The sequence below is a fragment of the Phaethon aethereus genome (assembly GCF_964289735.1).
Source record: "Phaethon aethereus genome assembly, chromosome: 1".
Lineage (NCBI taxonomy): Eukaryota > Metazoa > Chordata > Aves > Phaethontiformes > Phaethontidae > Phaethon > Phaethon aethereus.
Window position 1 is genome coordinate 160,994,971 of NC_138575.1, and position 19,912 is coordinate 161,014,882.

General features: G+C 40.4%; 1 protein-coding gene across 1 annotated transcript in view; it reads right to left on the reverse strand.

The window, feature by feature from the left end:
* Window positions 1-19,912, reverse strand: part of PCCA (propionyl-CoA carboxylase subunit alpha) — a gene marked incomplete at its 3' end in the record, with an annotated part of 301,448 nt that overhangs the window by 62,043 nt on the left and 219,493 nt on the right. Inside the window, exon 20 of the mRNA XM_082013979.1 lies at window positions 12,146-12,244. Within this exon, the coding sequence (XP_081870105.1) occupies window positions 12,146-12,244 (99 nt within the window). The remainder of the gene's footprint in view (window positions 1-12,145; window positions 12,245-19,912) is intronic.

Consider the following 19,912-nt stretch of genomic DNA (forward strand, 5'->3'; position numbering starts at 1 on the left):
TTTCACAACTGAAAACCAAATCATTGAAGTATTTCCTCACACAGATTCTCTTTACTCACAATTAAATAAGCTAGCATAGCAAATGCAAAAATAATTTAATAAAGCCAAATATAAATCAAGAAGGCATCTTCTGAAGCCACATAGTTTCAAGACAAGACAAAAATATAAGCAGCTTTTTTTCCTGCTCTGACACTGTTGAAGTACACTGGTATCATACTACAGTAAACCCTCACTGCTACTGCTCGCTGTGTCCAAAATACAAAGCATTACACTCAGTTGTCTCTAGCATCAAGAGTTAGCATCAGCACCAAAATCCGTCTCTTGAATTAACAGCCAGTGAGAGGGGAAAAAAATAATAATGGGGAAAGTGAGGAAAATAGTTAACAGAGAGAAAAAGAAATTTTATTTCTGGGTATATTTCAAAAAAAACAAAACAAGAAAGAAAGGTAGAGAAATACTCCCAGTCACAAAACATATGTTACATCAAGACCAAAAAGAGAACTGCCAGGCTTTTGAGAACCATGTTACAAAAGAAGTCAGCACATTATCATAATTAATGTTTCAAATTACAGTTGTAAATAAATTTCAGCTGTTAGATGTGATTAGATTTTTTGAAGCATATTGAAAGGAGTTATTTCTGTTCCACTGGTGGGCTTGTGTTTCTGGGATTTGTAAATGTAATTGATGTTTTCAAGAAAATGAAAAGACATGGTTAACAATTATTCTTTTATTTGCCACCTCTTTAGAAGAAGGACCAGTCTCCAGTTTCTCTTGTAAAGTTAGATATTTACATATTCTATACCTCATAATAGATGGTTTCGTATTGCATGTGATAGCAGGAAAGTAATCAAATAGAGGTAACAAAAGAGAATAGCTAATTATATGCATTTTCATTGTTTTCCTAATAAATTGTAAATTATTTACTAAGAGGTTTACACCAAAAAGCAAGGGAAGTCTACCACTTGAGCAAAGACAAAACAACACTGTATATTTACCTGCCAATACAGTAGAATTACATTGTTGGCATCAATTACAGATCTTACACATAACTGATTCTCTTCTGGTTGATTCAACTCATAGAGCACCAGATTAACTTAATTAGCATAATATGAGTATAATTTTTTTTCTTAGGAGAAAGTAACAAGCTAAATCTGAAAAAAAAAAGGAAACCACAACTTCAAAAAACCCATCTGCAGTCTCAAAGCTGTTAAATGGGTGTGTTACATAAATATTGTATGTATTTTTACACACGCAGGTTACAGTATGCTATACTGCATATGCTATGTATATACAAACAAAATGCTTATGCACACATGTAAAAATAGACAAGTGTATACACTCATACAAAATGTGTTTGATTTTCCTCCTCTATCTTAACTGTATGCTATACCACAGTCATTTCACATCATTTTAATCTGTAAATCCCAGTAAATTACCAGAGGTTAGTGTGATATGACTTTAAATTCTTCTGCTTTGCCATAGAAAATTATTTCCACTTACTTGGGTATCAATGATCTATTCATCGTAAAATGCAGTAGGGTTACAATCAGCTTTGCATTAAGCCTGCAGTGGATGAGCACTTGCAGATAAAAATGATAACAACCTTTACATGAAGGAGGATAAAGCAGCAGCTCAGCCAAACATAAAATGTATGTTGTTGAAAGAGATTCTAAACCAACATGGACATTATTAGACAACAAGATCTCAGAGTATTTTCCACAAATCTTCTGGTATCTTGGGCTCTCCAAGCTACTGGAGGGGAGCAGCTGCAGGGAAAAAATGATACCAAAACAAAGAAACTCCAACACACCAAAAGCTTTTTTTTTTTTGCTTTGCTTACAGATGTTATGTGTCAAGTCAAAAGGAACATGAACTGGCAAAGGAAATCATATACATGAGTTCCTCAAACACTTTTATCTTGAACTACTATATAACACCCTTATTTGTCAAAAGTAAAGCTGAAGACGCTTTTGTTACAGAAAATGTACAGATTGTCACTTGGCCAACATTTTTGCAACCTTTTCAAGCCATGGCATGACTACATCTACAGTCGGACAACATGTATCAGACTTTACAGAACAAAAAAAAAAAGCAAGCCCAGCAACCTCACTGGTAAGTATCTAAAATCATTACAGAAAACTATAGATAAAATTTTGAGTGAAACACTGTGTTGTTTCCCAGCATGGTGCTGTTTTTCAGAATGCCAAAGTTCTTGCAGCCCCTATTGCTTTGTTTCAACTGCTCGCTACCAGAAATTCCAAATATCTTATGCCATGAATTTCAAACGGAGAAGGCTATCCACTTTTTGGCCAATGTTTATAAATTCTTGAAAATTCAACCCAGCAAAATACAGGCCAGCATCACCCCCAGACAGGTCTAATTAAAAAAGAAATTATTCCCACAATAGAGAAGTCAGGGGAAAAAAACCCACAGTATTTTACCTTGTGAAGTTAGAACAGATTCACCTGCTAGTACCTCACAGATGAGATGTACATGAGGGTGCTTGAACATCTGGAAAGCTCCATCATCTACCTAGGTCACTCCCATCTTTGGAGTTCCATGGTTGGGTCAGAGAGGAGGAGAAAGCTGCAGAAGCATCTTTGAAACCATGAAGTCATCTTTTTGTCAGAACGTGAGGATTGGTTTGGCTTCACCAATTTCCTTCTCCCTTTCCTCCCAGAACTTCTGCAGAAAGCAGAACTTAATTTGAGCACTCTCTTTCCACTATGCAAAATCCCAGTCCAGAGATGTGATCCCAGACTAGCAATGTAACCAAGCTTCCTCGTATGTTGGAGACTGTCTACGTTGCACTGCACGCTCAGACTTGTGCAGCCTCACAGGCCTTTCCACTTAGGGGACAACTCTACTTCCGTCACCATTTAGTGTTCTCCACTGGTAGTGCCATCATTTCCTGCCTTTAATGCATTAAACTACAGATGGAAACTTAGCTCAGTTTTATACTCTGGTCTACCCTTAGCCATTACCAGGTTTAGATCACATTTTATAGAAAATGAATCCCCAGTTAGAGCTGTCCTTCCTCAGGGCACACCCACATTTTCCAGGTTCTTACCAGGGCGGCAGTCACCCAGTGGGGAACGAGATGATCAAGTTCTGCTCTGTACGAAGCAGTTTGACACATCAAAGATGTTTAAGACTGGCATAAATGGTACTACGCTGAAGTAATCTTTCCGTTTAGCCTGCCAGGATGCTGAGATACTGGCCTCCCCCGGCACCTGCTGCAGCCTGTCTTGGTCCTCTCCCAGGGACTAAATGGAGCCCGTTCCCAAACAGCAGAAATACAGATGTTGAACACTGTGAACGGCTTACGGGGCATCAATCCGCACAGAGAAACTGCACTTGCACCCTTATGAGAGGCTAAGGCACCATATTGCTACTTTTAAAAGAAGAACCATTCTCCGAATGCCTGGGATTTAATTACAGTAGATGGCTTAGGAATTTCTGTCCTCCCACAAACAGAAAAATGGAAACACAGATCCTTCCCAGTATTTCTTTAGGTGATAGACATGCACATGTTTAATATAAATACCACTGCAGTATTGCTAATTTATATACATAGAGCACCCTCTAAGACTGCCCATGTGCTCCTTTACCAAATAAACAGTCTTTCCTGTGGGTTTTTCTGTTTTGTTTTAAAGAATTACTCAAAAAGACATTTACTCCAGCCCAACATTTCCAGCTATTTACAATTATTTACAGTAAGAAGAATTTAGTCCTCCCTGTGAACTTCTAAATTTTTACTGTTATTGCATCAAAACACAAAATGACTAAAAATTTTTGAAACTTTACCCTTGTTTTGACATGCTGTAATATGTTCTGTTCTTATGGGGGACAGTGCACAAGTAACGCTGCCACGTGATTCTAGATCTGACAGTGTTTATGATTGCCCTGAGACAGATTCTTTGCAGAATCCATAGTCCTTCCTCACTCTTTGATGTCCCTCCTCTTCCTTCCCCTTTGCTCTCTGAACCTGTTACCATGTTCAAGAGAACCATTCATTGTCTTTCAAGGTTTAGATATCATAAAATTATGACATCTGCCAACAACTGAATACAATGCTTTGGTCTTCGGACACATACAAAAACCTTATAGTTATTAGTCCTGAATATCGTCCGTCATTAAAATTTATAGCTCCTTTAGAAAAAAAAATGGCATAAGATACTGTGACAACTAACATTATCTGATTAACCCCTTGAATACACAAGATATTACTAATACCATTAGGTTAAAGAAAGGGAGAAGTGTGTTGTTTGTAGATGTAGCTTTATTGTGGGAGACTTTTCTCTGAAAAGTGGACAATAAATTCCAGAGGGATTTATTGGGCATAGCAGTTAATCACTCATTTCCTTCCCAGGTGAAAAAAAAAAAATTAATTTTCATTAAGAAATCAGTAAGGGGGGTGGTATGCGCTTTTTGCTTCAGCTGCTTAATTTTTAAAAAGCAGCAGTAATTTGTAATTTCATAATCTTTTATTTCCTTGAATTTTCCCCTTCCCTTCACATTCTCCATTTGAACCATGGACAAGAGTGTGGAGTCAGTCTTGAGTTAAACTGATTTCACACAAATCGCAGACCACTCATGAGATTCAGGTACTTGCTATTTAAAGTAGACATTAATACAAATATTCTGATATGACAGTAAAGGACATCCGATATTTTTAAATCACAGAATCATTAAGGTTGGAAAGACCCTTAAGACCATCAAGTCCAACCATCAACCCAACACCACCATGCCCACTAAACCATGTCCCGAAGTGCCATGTCCACACGTCTTTTGAACGCCTCCAAGTGATGGCAGCTCCACCACCTCCCTGGGCAGTTTGTTCCAATGTTTGACCACTCTCTCAATAAAGAAGTTTTTCCTAATACCTAGTCTAAACTTCCCCTGGCACAACATGAGGCCACTCCCTCTTGTCCTATTGCTTGTTACTTGGGAGAAGAGACCTACACCCACCTTACTACAACTTCTTTTCAGAGAAGTTCTGAAAAGACCTTTTCAGATAGCAATAAGGTCTCCCCTCAGCCTCCTCTTTTCCAGACTGAACAACCCCAGTTCCCTCAGCCACTCCTCATAAGAATTGTGCTCCAGACCCCTCACCAGCTTTGTTGCCCTTCTCCGGACACGCTCCAGCAACTCAATGTCCTTCTTGGAGTGAGGGGCCCAAAACTGAACACAAGATTCAAGGTGCAGCCTCTCCAGTGCCGAGTACAGGGGCACAATCACTTCCCTTCCGTTAAAGGGGAATTCATGACTCGGGACCTGGCCATACTACTGTCATATAGGCTATGTGTATATTCAGGGCTTATTTAAAAAAGTAATAATTTTAAAAATTTTGGTAAGCACTCCTGTCAATGAAGCCATAATAGTAATATTTGTTTTAATAAGCATTACTGGCAATTACAGCAAGCAGCACCAAAAAGGCTATCTTTTGTACACCTTCCCTTTCCCTGCAAGCCTTGGAAATAAAGGAAGTCTCACTCTTTCCTTAAATCGCCCATGATTAAACGATGAAACCTAAGTGGTACAACTACTAATTTTCTTGTACAGAATCTTTCACAAAACTCAGCAAGTTGAATTGTCTAATAATTACCCATAGGAGATCACTCAGGTCTTTCCAAGTACACCTTGGAGATATTCATTGAATCATGCATGCTGATGAAGTTTCAGTATTCCTTCTAACTATGACTTTTCTCTGCTTCTGTGTCCAGTCTTTTGGGAAGGATCCACCTCCACCCACAAGCACAGCTATGTCGTTTGCCACAGGTGACACCAGGACATCAATATCTGTGCTCTAGAATGCTGCACAACTTCAAAGTTTCCCAGCAAAATCTCCTTGCCCAGAGTTCATCTTTTTTAGCTTGCACACATGGTTCCCCCCTCAAATTACCAATGTACCGAATTCTCAATTCTGATTACCAATCAGAAGTGAGAATTCAACAGGAACATCAGCTCTATGCTTAGTTTTGGCTAAAAAAGCCAAAGGCAACACTTGAAATCAGTAATAAGAACAGGTAACAAATCAGTAAACATTATTAAGTTATGGTAGAAGTCTAGGTTTTGCCCATGCTTTCAATACTGAGCACAGTTCTGGTACCCACAGCTCTGAAAGGAGAGCACACAAATGGAAGACGTTCAAAGAGCAACACAGACATAAAGACAGGTTTCTCTGAGGAGCAGCTCTGCGCCACTGAAGAGAGGCAACTGAGTGAGGATACAAGCAGCACGGACACAGTGGGTAAGGATCAGCGGCTCATGGTGTCTTCCAATATAGGAACTAGGAGGAATTCAAAGGAATCTAAAGGACACTGCCACAGCAATTATTAGGCAGTAAGGCTGCAATAAGCAACGTGCCAAAATCTATCATTTGTGATAGATTTGTGCAACTGCAGGGAAAGAAGTAACAACAACAGTGCCCTGACCAACAGATATTAATGCTTTCCAAAAAAAAATTAAAAGCAGCTTATGTGTTTGTCTTTTACCTGAGATATTGGAGAGCTTGTTTGTACTTACCTCATACGCCAAGAGAGTGTCAAGTGAGGCAATACAAATCACTTTATCATATCCACTGATCATTTTTGGAGTTTCAAGGCTGAGGCCAGTTTTCTCAGATGACTCTGGCTGAATGAGCAAGCAGGAAAACACAGGCAGCCTGTGTTTCTATACTATAAAAGAGGGCCACAGACTGGTGCCTGCTCCCAAAGCCGAACAGCAATGACTGTCTCATTCCCACTGCTTAGGTCTATATAGCACAGCAAAAATCTGCACCAGATCTGTCTGGGTCAGCCATAACATGACCAGGCTAAAAGAAAGCCAGGGAGTGAGCTACCAGTTAATAAATATGGGCCATCAGGAATCCAGTGCTAGGACTCACACTCTGGCTTTTCTTTACCCAACAGTATATCTATTTGGAGATAGTACATCCACATCTCCACCCCGTTTGCAAATCATTCTGTGTCCCTCTTCTAGATACAATCTAGCAAAAATAATTCTGCAATCACGGGTAAATGACAACAGCTGTGTGCAGTAATTGCACAGCACTAAAGAACGGACTGTCAAGCAGTCTTCACGTACGCCACTCAATACAGCTTCCCAAAATCATTTTCAGGGTTTAAGAAAATGAGTGTGCTGAACTAATGGTACTTTAGACCTGAAACCTATATAATATATCATTATCACAGATTACATCTGAGATCTCAAAACAGTAAAAAAAAAAAAATATATATATATAGGGAATTTTTCTTAAAAAAATTACACGTTTGAAAAAAGTCTCCACAGGGTTGAAGGAAATGAATACTTGGGCATAGGCTTTGTTCTCCTGTCAGACATTTCCCAGAATGTCAGACATTTCCCAGGAACAAAGGCTTCATAACCTACAGCATTTTCATTTTTTCTGTTCTTATAAACCAAAATAATAATAAAAAGAAACATTGTATTAGAGATGCACTTAAATTTGTCATATCCCAGGATGTAGAATATACCCCTCCTGCTGCAATTATATACTCCTCCTGTTGCTGATGTAACAAATAACTTAAATGAAAAAATAGTAAGTGATGCCATCGCTGAACTCCCCGTAACACTGTAAGTAGAGAAACTCCACTGAGAAATCTTCATCTATTTAATTCACAAAAACGCTTGAAGCTTGAGACTGATGATTTGAGCTTTACAGGATCATGTTCTCATTTAGTTAACTCCATTACTCTCTTAATTACACCTTGCTGTAACTGATAAAGACCTTTTTACCGTTGAATTTGGGATGCCCAACAGAGTCACAGAATAGTTAGTCTGGAAAGGACCTCTGGAAATGAGGTAGTCATATTCCCTGTTCAAAGCAAGGCTAATATCAAAGCAATATTGAGCTGCTCAGGACTTTGTCCAATTGAGTTCCATCTACATCCTACAGAGCTTCAGTTCAGCAGAGACCAGTCCTCTGAAAGCCAGGAAATACAAAGAAAAGGCATCACCAGTGCCACTGTAAAATTGTTTTGCTGAAGCTGCCAAAAGCCACCAAAAGTTTTCCAGGCTCTAGACAAAATACCTGCACTACCATTAGAGGGTGGGAGGGGAACGAGCTAGCAGAGCTGTGAAACCGGTGTGGGCCAACAATATGCCAATGGAAAGGCTGGGTCCATATGATACAACAAAAACGTACAAAAGACTTGGCAAAAGATGGTGACAATTTATTCTGGCTCAGAATCCTTTCACTATGGGAAACTGTCTGCAAGCAAATGGTATATAAGGATGGGTTGAGTGTTTGATGATGGGATCAATAAAAGCAGAGCATTTAACAGTACTAAGGAGGTGTAAAATTTGTCAATGTGGTGTTGCCATAGAGCAGCCTCAGAATTTAAATGGTCAGTGGGGTGGTTTTTTGAGAACTTGCCCAAACAGAAGTAGTGCCAAAGCAAAGAGGGCTTGAGGATCTCCTATAGGCATTTTTTCTCTTGGGCAACCTGCTCTCTCTGCGGATACCTCATCTTTCTGTGCAGTGTCCCAGTAGAAGGCACCTACTTTGCAACCTGACTGTAGTAAGGACAGACTTACAGCTGGGTTCAAGTCCATCTGCTGGACTTCATGGATTCATTGATTTAACTTGAGGCCTCCTTGGATTCTGGTTCACATGAGGGATTAAAAGATGTCCAGCTCTAAAGAAGCATGCCTCCTTACACCCGCTCCCCAGTTCATACACACAGGGAAAGAGAAGAGGTCATAGATGATGACTTCTGCAGGCACAGGGCTCATCCAGCTGAAATCCAGCTTATTTGTACATAGGAGCAGAGGTAGAGGGATAAAAATGCCCTCATTGTCCCAAAATGTGCCTGCTGCCTTTCTTCCAACTGTTGTTACTTTCCAGGATACCATTCTGAACCACCATTCTTCCTTCCAATTTCCACTGGAGCTCCTGCAGTTCTTTTGCACAACTCAATCAACCTCCTCTCTTCCACTCGCTCTTCACAAGAATCATTAAGCACCTCATTTATTTGTTTTTACTCTAAATATTGCCTGAAAGCCTGTATCATATTCAAACCATGTTTTATAGCTGAACATATTTTGAATATGTATTTTCAATTAAGTAACAGCCAATCTCTTCAAATCTGAATCCTCAGGAAGACATATTGTAACCACATGCCTATAGCTACTTCTCTTGATTTTCAGCAAAGGCAGATTCACAATAGCTAGGTGTTGCCTCTCTTCAGTGGCACAGAGCTAGGTGTAAGTCACATTCTAAGCCACTAACATCTTTGGAAACAGGCAGGGGAAACCATTTTGGCAAAGTGTTTCTGCACACAAAAACTTCATTTGCTTGGTGAACAAAATCCTACACTTCACGATATGTTAAATTTGGCCTCTCCAAATGAGAGGCAGAGTCTAGACATTAATGGAGAAGATGCTGAGAAACTAGGATGAGCTGAGGAATTACTGAAAACAACAACAAAAAATTATGGAGTCTGCGTACTTCAAGAAATGCTACGGCGTCTGCCCGCACCCCCAACCCCAGAGACTGTACCACAGAAATCTCTTGCTCAAATAATCCCAAGTTTTCATCAGTTCATCACCTTCTAGGGCATCCTATGGGTTTCACGGTAATCCAAAGCAGCACAAAGATTTCAGAGCCCTTATGCTGCAGCCAAACGGACCTGCAGTATACCCCAGGGTTTTGGTCCCTCTATCATCTGGGGACCTGGCCAGGCGCTCCGCAGCGCCCATCTGCTGCAAACAGATGGGCTTCCTCGCAAAGGAAACAAAAGCGGAAGGGAGGGGGCTGCCACGCATCCTGGTTGTGCCCTGATATGCCCTAGACAGACTGTGACCAGGGCATATACCTCTCCTCAGGCGCTCAGATGTATTCCCAGGTCTCGTACTCTAGAAATAGGCTTAGAAAACCTGGTTTTTAAACTCATAGGCCTTCTCAACTCTGTGGCAGAGTTGGTGCTCTGGCTTTGCTCTAACACACATTGAGCCTCCAGCGGAGGAGTGGAAATACAGGAGCACGCTTAATTACTTATTTTTAAATGTGTGACAAATATGCAACAATTTCAATGGCTAGACTATAATTTACATAAATACATTTTAAACCGAAACACTTTAAAATTATTTATTCCCTGCTTCTATGCTTAAGTGCTTTGCTGGATCGGGGCCTGACTGCAGGATCGAGCCGGAGGTGCATAAATCAAACCTTCAAAGAAATACAGTGTTCACAAAGACTGTATTTGGCTGAGCAAATTTAGAAGAATGAAACCAACTATGAAGAGAAATTAGATTGGCTGAAAATTAATAAAGCACAGCTGGAATTATTCGATTCATCCATATTTGTTGCTTAAATGGCTCTAGGGCTAAGTCTTGCTGAAAGAAGATACTTCAAGACTCAGGGGTCAATTGCTTTTGGAGACAAATTGACCTACAGGAATACACTTGTCTAATTTGGTTCTTGCAGTGGGGCCAGTCTAGAGAAATATATAACCAAAAAACCAATTTAGATTCCAGTGAGCGGGTATCAGAGGTCAAGTTTAAGGTTCCCATAAATTTACATGCATACACTAAAAGATTAATAACTTTCCAAGCTACTGGATTTCTTTGCTAAAAGCAAAGACTTATAGGTAACATCTGAGAAAGAAACAACATATGTGCTTATTCCACATTCTGTTGGACAGATACCACGCAGCCAGCTCGCTGCTTGTTGCTGTGACTAGCCCTGCAATATTTCATACAATTTGGTCATACTCAGGGCGTGCAAGTAACACTATAGCTGGCTCAGCTCCTAGAATAAAGCATGTTCAGGTCTCACAATCATTAATTTTGAAACTCATTTGATGTACCAGTTCAAATACTATATGGAGACTTGTATCCAGCTGTATAGTTATTACATAGTTTGCGATGAGGCCTTCTGAATAGAGTTACCTGTTCTAAATAGGATGCTTTTCTTCTAGAGAGATTTTGTATGTTCATACATCTGTATTGTTTCCTACTCAAAATTAGGAAATTCCTTTATAAAATAGCAGCGAAACAGACCAGTATGAAAATATGAAACTACACTTTAGAATACAAAATTCTGTTAGAAATACACAACCCCGAAGGTGGCATTAACCTTCTGAGAAATCTACAAAACTGAAGTCCAGAATTCACTTGGGCACATTATGAAAATTTCACTCTCAGTCAATACTATCCTTGAAAGATACAATATTTATCTACAAATTGCAGTCTTTCAAATTCAGTCACAGCAAAAGTCACATTTCCATTTGGCTAATTTACCACAGGTGAAAATGAAATAAATAAACATCTTTCACTGTAAATTATCAGAAATCTGACCACTGTATCACTGATAAATGTATATAAAATAAATAACGCTGTATGTACAAAAATACTTTTAAAAATTCAAAATTTTTAAATTTTGTTTCCTTTCACTACTTCCAGGATCAATAGATATTTATAAATTAATGATTTCTCAAGAAATATTTAAACCCTGACTGGCATTGCAGAAAATCTGCATGGCAGTTAAAGGCACACCCTTTTTTTGGAGTTGTTTTCAAACACATTATTGGTCATAAGGAACAATGTGCATTAATCTTTTTATACCTCTTTTCTTAGAAACACGTAGGTTTGGGATGTCTTCTACATTTTTCTTTTCAAGTCATGGAACTTATCATATTTCATAAAAGCATATATAAAAACATGTCACGTGGGCGATGCACTGTCCTGCGACTTTCTATCTGCAAAGGTCCACAAGTGGAAAAATCACACAATCCAAACATGAGGAAGACAGTCATTTTACTGCAGGACCCCACCTTTTTGTAAACAGTAATCTGTTCTTTATTTCTTAAGTGATTAAGAAACTCTATTTCCTCACAGCCATTAAGTAAAGACCGCCTAGAAACCGGGGTAAATTTCTGGCTAAAATAAGCAACAACTCCTCTTCAAAGGAACGATGTTCAAAACTATAGATGAGCAAGTCTGAGACAAGTTCACGCCCCTGAAGCTCTGCATGCATTCAAAGTAGAAGGATTATGTTATTTGCACAGCATCACATAATTTTTATGATGCAGCAAGTTTAGACCTCACATATCAGTATTATTTGTATACCCAAAGGCTTCTAGTTATCTCAGCTCTACAAATGAAGCATTGGTAGATTTACCTGTATAGTCCTCTGAGTGCCATCAATGGTGACAGACAGTAAGGGTGAAGCCAGGTTCCACTCGCTGGTCACGTTTAGTTTCATCCCATCAACTTCCACCTGTTGTGACACCAAACAAGGCTGTTACTATGAAGACAGACAGAAAACTGATCTCAAGTTCATTACTGCATACAAAGCAGCAACCATTTTAAAACAGATGGCTCCCAAACAACCTGTCATGTTTACTGCTTCTGCCATAAAAGACAGGGTCCAACAACAGAGTCTTCCAGCTATCTCTGGGGAGAGGTGAAGGACCTGTGAACAGCTGCCTCTGAGTAGCAAGGTTTCAAGTGATTTCCAGCAAGTAACAAACAGCCATCCAACTTTTAAACCTATCTGGACATGCTACATTTACTGCAATTAGACAAGTAATGCATATAAATTCCAGTGACACCTTGCAACCCACACAACAGGGCTTGCATATAATATTCTCTCCAAGGACCAAGGAAGAACTTTTCCTATGCTTCTAATGAAGGGTTTTGCATTGTTATCTTAATTAATATGAGGCAGTAATTAATTCTTCCGTGTTTTGTCTCAAAGTCCAGAAAAACTTTGCAAATTCTGTCATGTTTCCTTCCAATATATAGCTGATCAGAGGACTACAATTCCTGACTTGAATGCCAATATGTTTATCCAGAGAGAATTTTTTTTAAAAATCATCCCATAATCTTTATCCAAAAATATTTCTATGTGAAGAGCAAAAACCCCAAGTTCTGAAGAAAGTGCAGATCAGAGAAGCTGTAATGACACTTCTGCTATTCTTCCATTGTACAATACTGCTTAAAAACACACATTAGGCATTCAACACCGTAGGAGCCTCAGAGGAAGAGCTGGATTATAAAAAAAAATAAATTACTATACACAGATTAATGTAACTAATGATTAATATTTGTGGCATGTTTTGAACATCCATCATGCTATCCAAGGTAGGTAAATATGATTTCAGTTATATATTTTCCTATAAACAGAAGAAAAATCATGGCTGACTGATTTTCTTCCTCTCTCAAAATCTCCAAAATATTTTCAATCAGTAAGTTACAGACAATATTGATAATGACACAAATATTACACACATTCTTAGTAAGCTGGAAGAAAATTACTGCATTTAGAATAAAAGCTGAGCCCACATTTTGCAAAATAAAACTTACAAAGCTTGCTCTTTTAGATCTCAGACTAATCATTATTTCACCTTATAACAAGAACAGGCAACTGTAATCTTAGTGTAACTTAAAAGAAATCCATAACAGACAAGTGCAGAGGAGCAATGTGTAATTTGATAATTTTATTTCAGTTAAGAAGGAAAACTCTGGCTTAAAAACCCTCTAAGTTTATAGACTCTAGTTTAGAACACAAAATCTGTCTTTCAGTGATACAATCTACTCAATTTCTACAGGCTTTAACTATAAATAAAATTACATGTAAAGAACATGAAGAAAAACAAATCATTTATAATGGTTCACCAACAGGCCAGATTAGCTGGCATGCTTCAGGTACTTTACGCTGCTCTAGTGATGCAAACCAGCCATAAACCTGGCTTGAGTTAAGCCAGACCTGCAGCTGGTTTGCATTGCCAGAGGACTGCAAAGCAGCTGGAACATGCCAGTGAACCTAGCCTGGTCTCAGCAAACCTGAATCAGCAAATACTGTCTTTACTGAGAACAGCAGAAACATCTGAAAAAGACTTTCCCAATGGAGAAAAGCAAATCTGGTGCTCTGTCTCAACCCTCCATGATTAGCAGTTGAACTTTGATAAGGCAATTATTTAAAAAGCTGTCTGTCACTATCACTGTAACCAAAGAAAGACTGACTGCACTAGAGCCTGGGTCTGAAAACATCATTTACCATGTTTCTCCAGGGAAGGAGGGGAGATGACCAGGCTACTGGCTACCAAAAAGAGGTTCAACTGTACACCATGCTTGTTGCACCGCAGGATTTTACACGCAGCCTCGCAGAAAATTTATAGCAAATATCTATAGTTCTAGTGAAGGGTGTTCCAGTGGTAAGATGCAAGTCGATACCTCCACAACAAACCTAATTTAATCATTAGCTCTTTTGTCACCGTACAGATGAACAAAAGAAAAGTAAACCAAGAGGTAAATGACCTGTTTAAAATCTCTCACAAGGGTCTATAGAATTCTAGTCCATCATTGATTCCAGATTACATTCGTATCAAAAAACTTCTGGTGGAGACCACCCTGAGAGAAGAGATGCAAGCAGTCAGATGGTAGGTCTAAATAAACCGTGGCACTCTAGGAACACTGTGGCTGCCTACGTGCAACAGAAAAACCAGCAGACAAGTTATTGCCTCTACTATGTTTTCCCCATTCAAGAAATAAGGGACTGGGGGCAGGGGGGTGAAAAAGTGTTATTTGAATTAATGTATACCCCAGTAAACTGCACCAGTCTTCTCACAGAAAGGAGCTACAGGCTCTTAGCGACTTTCACCTGGGGCTCACCACAGTATGTGCAACCAGGGAAGATGATGTGAAGCCAAGAGGATCACAAGGAAATTGGCTATCTCTGCTCCAGCAGGTAGGATGACAAAGCCAGGAGGTCAAGCCATCAGAGAAAATGAAGGAGGACTGAGGGCAAGGCATTTACCAGGTAGTGAGCATGTTATTTTCACTACAAAGGAGAAAGCAGAAGGGGGAAATAAAAACAAACCCAAAAACCAGAATGGGGGTTGAAATCAAACCAATGCTTTACCTAATAGAGCAAATCTTCCTTCTGCAGCTCAGCACCCAACAGCCAAGCAAGGTTAGCTGGTGGAGATAGGGGAATAGATAAGATATGCAAAGAACTTGTCAGTAGTTTGCATTTGCCTTCATTCCTCCTCCGGCAATGGATATGACAATAGAACTAACAAATATTGAGGGAAGTAAAAAAAAAAAAAAAAAGCCTTTTTGCTTTAGTCTTGAGGGAGTGAAGGTGGACAGGAGGACAACTAATGAATGAGTTACATTGACTATTTCCTGGTTTATTTTGTTTCTGTGCTCCTAAGACAGCCAGGAACAAATCATCACCCAATAGATACTAACACTTGAACCATAGGGAGGAGATCCCAGTCAAATCACTCATGCAGTGGGCCACATAGTGCTTTACACCATAGCTATACAGTCTAGCTTTCTCCTCAGCTACTCAGTTCCAAGTGTGCGCACGTGTGTGTATGCGTGCATATGTGCATCACGTTGTGTGGGGGAATTACTCTATAGTAACTACAGTTGTTTGAATCCTTGCTACACTACATCAACAAGGCATCTTGGTGGTGGTGGGTTGTTTTGTTTTTGTTTTTGTTTTAAAATAGGATTGTTTGTCCCTGTGTAAGGGCATAAAAGATAAAAGCAGCCATGGTCCTCCTTTACAATTATTTCCAATTCAAAAGCTATTGCAAATGAGGTCTCAGAAAGAAGAATGACAAGTCCAAGACACAATGCTAGGAAAAGGTCAACAGCTTACTCTACTGTCACAACTTTGCAGACTTTCACTGGCATGCACCTGAACTACACAAGTAGCAGCCCCTTCACCTCTTGTGGACTGAGTTCCTGATGTTCAGCATGATAGGTACCAGCTAACCAATAGTGCAAAGAGCTGCAAAGCATAATCTGCATTCAGTTTCCTTTAGTGAACATCATTTGGTATTCTATATGCATGTCAGGCAATTAAAGGAGGCAGCAGAAGACTGAGTGTTACAGCCCTGTTAATTTACTAATGCAGAGTCTCGCATACATCTGGCACATGTCACTTCTTTTCTCCTGGAAATGAAGGTGGTTTTCCAGGAGACTGGAGGGCAGCTTGAGCAGTTGTTTCCTGCCTGATGCTTCAAAACATTATGCCTGAAGTTTCTCACGCCAGCCTTGAGTCTCACTAACTCAAGGCTACTGACTTAATCCCACAGTTCCAATTTTGCCTCCCAGCATGGTGTTTAACTCGACTTTAACTTGATGCTTTTGGTTTAACTCCTGGCCTAGAGAGTCCTGGCCCTAATTACTGGGTTATGTCACCCCTACCCTGATTCCTTATACCCCTTAATGCTACCTCTTGCTATAGCAGAAGTGATGGCTTTCCCTAATCGATCAGACCAACCAAATGAAAAGTCATCCTCTGCAGACCTGTCTTGCTGAAATCTTTCTCTCATCAAGACAGCTGCCCATGAAGATGGTACCTTTCAGGAAAAGACATTATTATTCACAGGAGATTTATGAATATTCAGTGTCATAAACTCCAATTTCTTCAACTGGCATTGAGCTGTAAATCTAAGGCACATCCAGTGGGCAGCAAGAACTCTACAAACTGAAACCTTAAAATCATCCTGCAAGAAAGGAACAACAGTAGCAAGCATAGCTGTTGTAAACATGAGGTAGTATACATGTTTGAGGACTTTCCTCAAGCCTCCACAAAGTAAAAACATCCTCTTCTCTGGGAAAAGTAACTATCTCAAGCAGAAAACTCTTCACCTTCATTACTGCTAAACACCACCACCCATGCCAAAATAGCAAGGAGATTCTTTCCATTATTATGAGTCAGGTAAAGGATAGGTATTGCTTCTTGTGCAGAAGAGGGGGCAGGCAAAGGACTCATAGCACAGTGTGACAATAGAAGGCCCAGCTGTAGGCAGCCGAATTCAGTAACAGTCTGCAGTGATCTCAGACTAAGCCAAGCCAACTTCAGCTGGACAAAGTGGCTTTTGTTTCCCAAAGACTTTTCACAAAATTCCTGAAATTCTCATCTAACCTACTGTCCAGCTAACGGAGAAGCACATGGAATGGAAAAGGCAAGTGAAAAGTGTCCTGTGCCAAAGCTATCATTCCTTACCTTTTGCAGTCCCATGTGTCCTTAGGAATAAGAGCAAAGTCTTTATGGGCCTGATGAGTCCAAGGCTTCCTTTAGAAGCATGATGCATGAAACCCCAGGCATTTCATAAAATATTTTGCAAGTTCTCACTGTAAAAAAAAAAATCTCTTTCCCAGTCAGCAGGAGAGCTCAAACACTATCTTGCATCTCTCTTTATATTGCCAAAGCTAATAACCACAACATACTTTCCTATCATGAAAATTACCAGCCAAGTAAGGACTTGTGGTCATTTGCAGAGTTGTCTTGGCAATTATTGGGTCTTCCTATACGATTTTCTCCAACTCCCCCACATTGTCTTTAAGTACCTTGAATAAAAAGGGAGTCATATGTGCCACATCAGGAAATAGTATTAACCAAATAGTACTTCACATGTTGTTGTGCATAAATGCAAAGAAACCCATAAAGACATCCCATGTGGGCAGTTCTTATTAGTTAAGCTCCTTCTTCTTGTATATGCTTTTTCTCCTGCTCTCTGCACTGTATTTGCCAGTGCCCCAGGGTCTGATTCCCCATAAAGCATTTGACGTTTTTCAGGGTCATGTCCTAGAAGAGGTGACAGAGTGTACTCTTGTCAAGTTTACAAATGGCGCAAAAGTGGACCAAACAGTTAACACACTCAATGGCAGGGCTGCCATCCAGGGGGGCCTAACTAGACAGGCAAGAGGAAGGGGCTAGTGGAAACTGTGAAACTCAAGGCAAATTGTTACATCCAGCATGTGGGAAGGAAGAGCCCATTACAATGATATAGGCTGGGACCTGACTGTCTGGGGAGCAGCCCTGTGGAGAAGGACTTGGAGATGTGGGACATGTCAGCTGGACATGAATGAATCAGCAGCAGGCCCTGGCAGCAAAGGTGGCTATCGGTGTCCTGTGCTCTGTTAACAAAAGTATCGTCTACTGATAGCAGGAAGTGATGAGCCCCCTCTACTCAAAACCCAGACCACATCTAGATACTGTGTCCACAAAACAGACATTGACTTTGTTTAATTACACAAAGTTCCCATTAGACCATTCCTCTTGCCTGTCTATGTCCCACTGGGTGGCAGCATTGCCCTTGACTGTGTTGAGCAGCTTCCCGAATTCTATGTCCTCTGTAAATTTTATGACCATGCACTTCCATTGCCTCCTCCAGGTCGTTCATAAGGTTGTTGAACAGGACTGACCACAATACAGCCCTTGCAGACTTCTGAGTACAACCCATTAACCATGACCCACTGAGCCTGACCACTCAACTGGCTTTTTATTCATCTGTTTGTGCAAGATGGTGTCAAAAGACTTGTTAAAGTCAAGGTAAATGACATTCACTGCTCTCCCCTAGTCCACAAATACTTTCAGTTTATCATGGAAAGCTGTCAGGTTGATCAGCACTCAGTAAATTCATGCTGACTGTTCACAACACCTTCTTTATGTGCCCAGAAATGTGCTCCAAGAGAAGTCAATTCATGAGCCTCCCAGGGACTGGAGTGAGGCTGACCACACTGTAGTTCCATGGCGTTTGCTTCTGGCCTTTTCTGAAGACTGGCGCAACATTTGCTTTCCTCCAGTAATGAGGGACCTCCTTCAACATTCATTACCTTTCAAAGGTATAGAGTGCAGTCTTGCTACCACATCAGTCTGCTCTCTTAGCACTCTTGGATGCAGTCTGTCTGGTCCCAAGGATTTCTATGCGTTGAACTCTCCCAGTCGCTGACTTATCAGTACCTGCCTCCTCCCTGAACTCCTTCACTAGTAACAGAGTCCTGGGAGACCTTACTGGTGAAGACTGAAGCAAAGAAGTCATTAGGTGTCTCGGGTTTATCTGCATCTGCTGTTACCAAATCACTTGTGATCCCTTTGTTGATGCAGCATTTCCCCTTTTCAGCTTTTTATTACTAATGCAGTGGTAGAAGCTCTTCTTGTTGCTCCTAACATTCCTTGCAACTGTCAAGGTAAGCTTTGGCTTTCTTAACACCATTCCTCCATGCCCATAAAATTCTTCTAAATTCCTCCTTTGTATCCTGTCCCCAGTTCCACCTCTCAAATGCTGCCTTTTGGCATTGGAGCTCTGACATTATACCAGTTCTGAATAAAATTGTTTTTCTGATAAAGGTGCTTATTTTCCTGAGTATTTTTGCACTTAAAGGATGCTGCCCTTAAAAACCTGCCAGCTTTTCTGAGCTCTTTTGCTCTTCAGAGCTGCCTCCTATGGAAGTCTCCCTACTATCTCTTTGGCCAGCCTGCGTCAGCTGTCCAGGCTGTGTCCCCTCCCAGCTCCCCATGCAACCCCAGCCTTCTCGCTAGCAGGCCAGCAGGAGAAGCTGGACTGTCCTTGACTACTTAGAAAGAACTCAAAACATCAGCATGTTATCAACAGTTTCTCATCCCAAATCCAAAACATAGCTTTACACTAGCTTCTGTGAAGAAAACCAGCTGTATCCTGGCTGAAACCAGGACACTGCTAAATAAAGAACAAGCGGAAGCCCACTAGCCTGAAGTCCAGGGTCCATACCCTGCTACTCTTGCTCCTCACTGCCTTCAGGATCCTGAACACCAGCCATTTATTTCATGGTTGCCACAGCCAAGGCTGTCATTGATTATCATGTCTTCAACCAGTTCCTCCTTCACAGTGAATAGCAGATCCAGTTGCGTCAACAGCAGTTCACCCATCTAGTACCAGTATCAACCAGTTATTCCAAACACCTTTCAAAAATCTTCCTCCTTACATCCCACCATGTTGCCCTTCCAGAAGATGCCAGGGTCCCCTATGACAACAACATTCTGTGACACAGAGATTTCCTCTTGTTGTTTGAAGAAGTCTTAGTCTACTTCCTAACCTAGATTAGGTGGTCTGTAACATACTCCCACCATGCTCTTTTAAATTTTTTTAATTGATCAAGT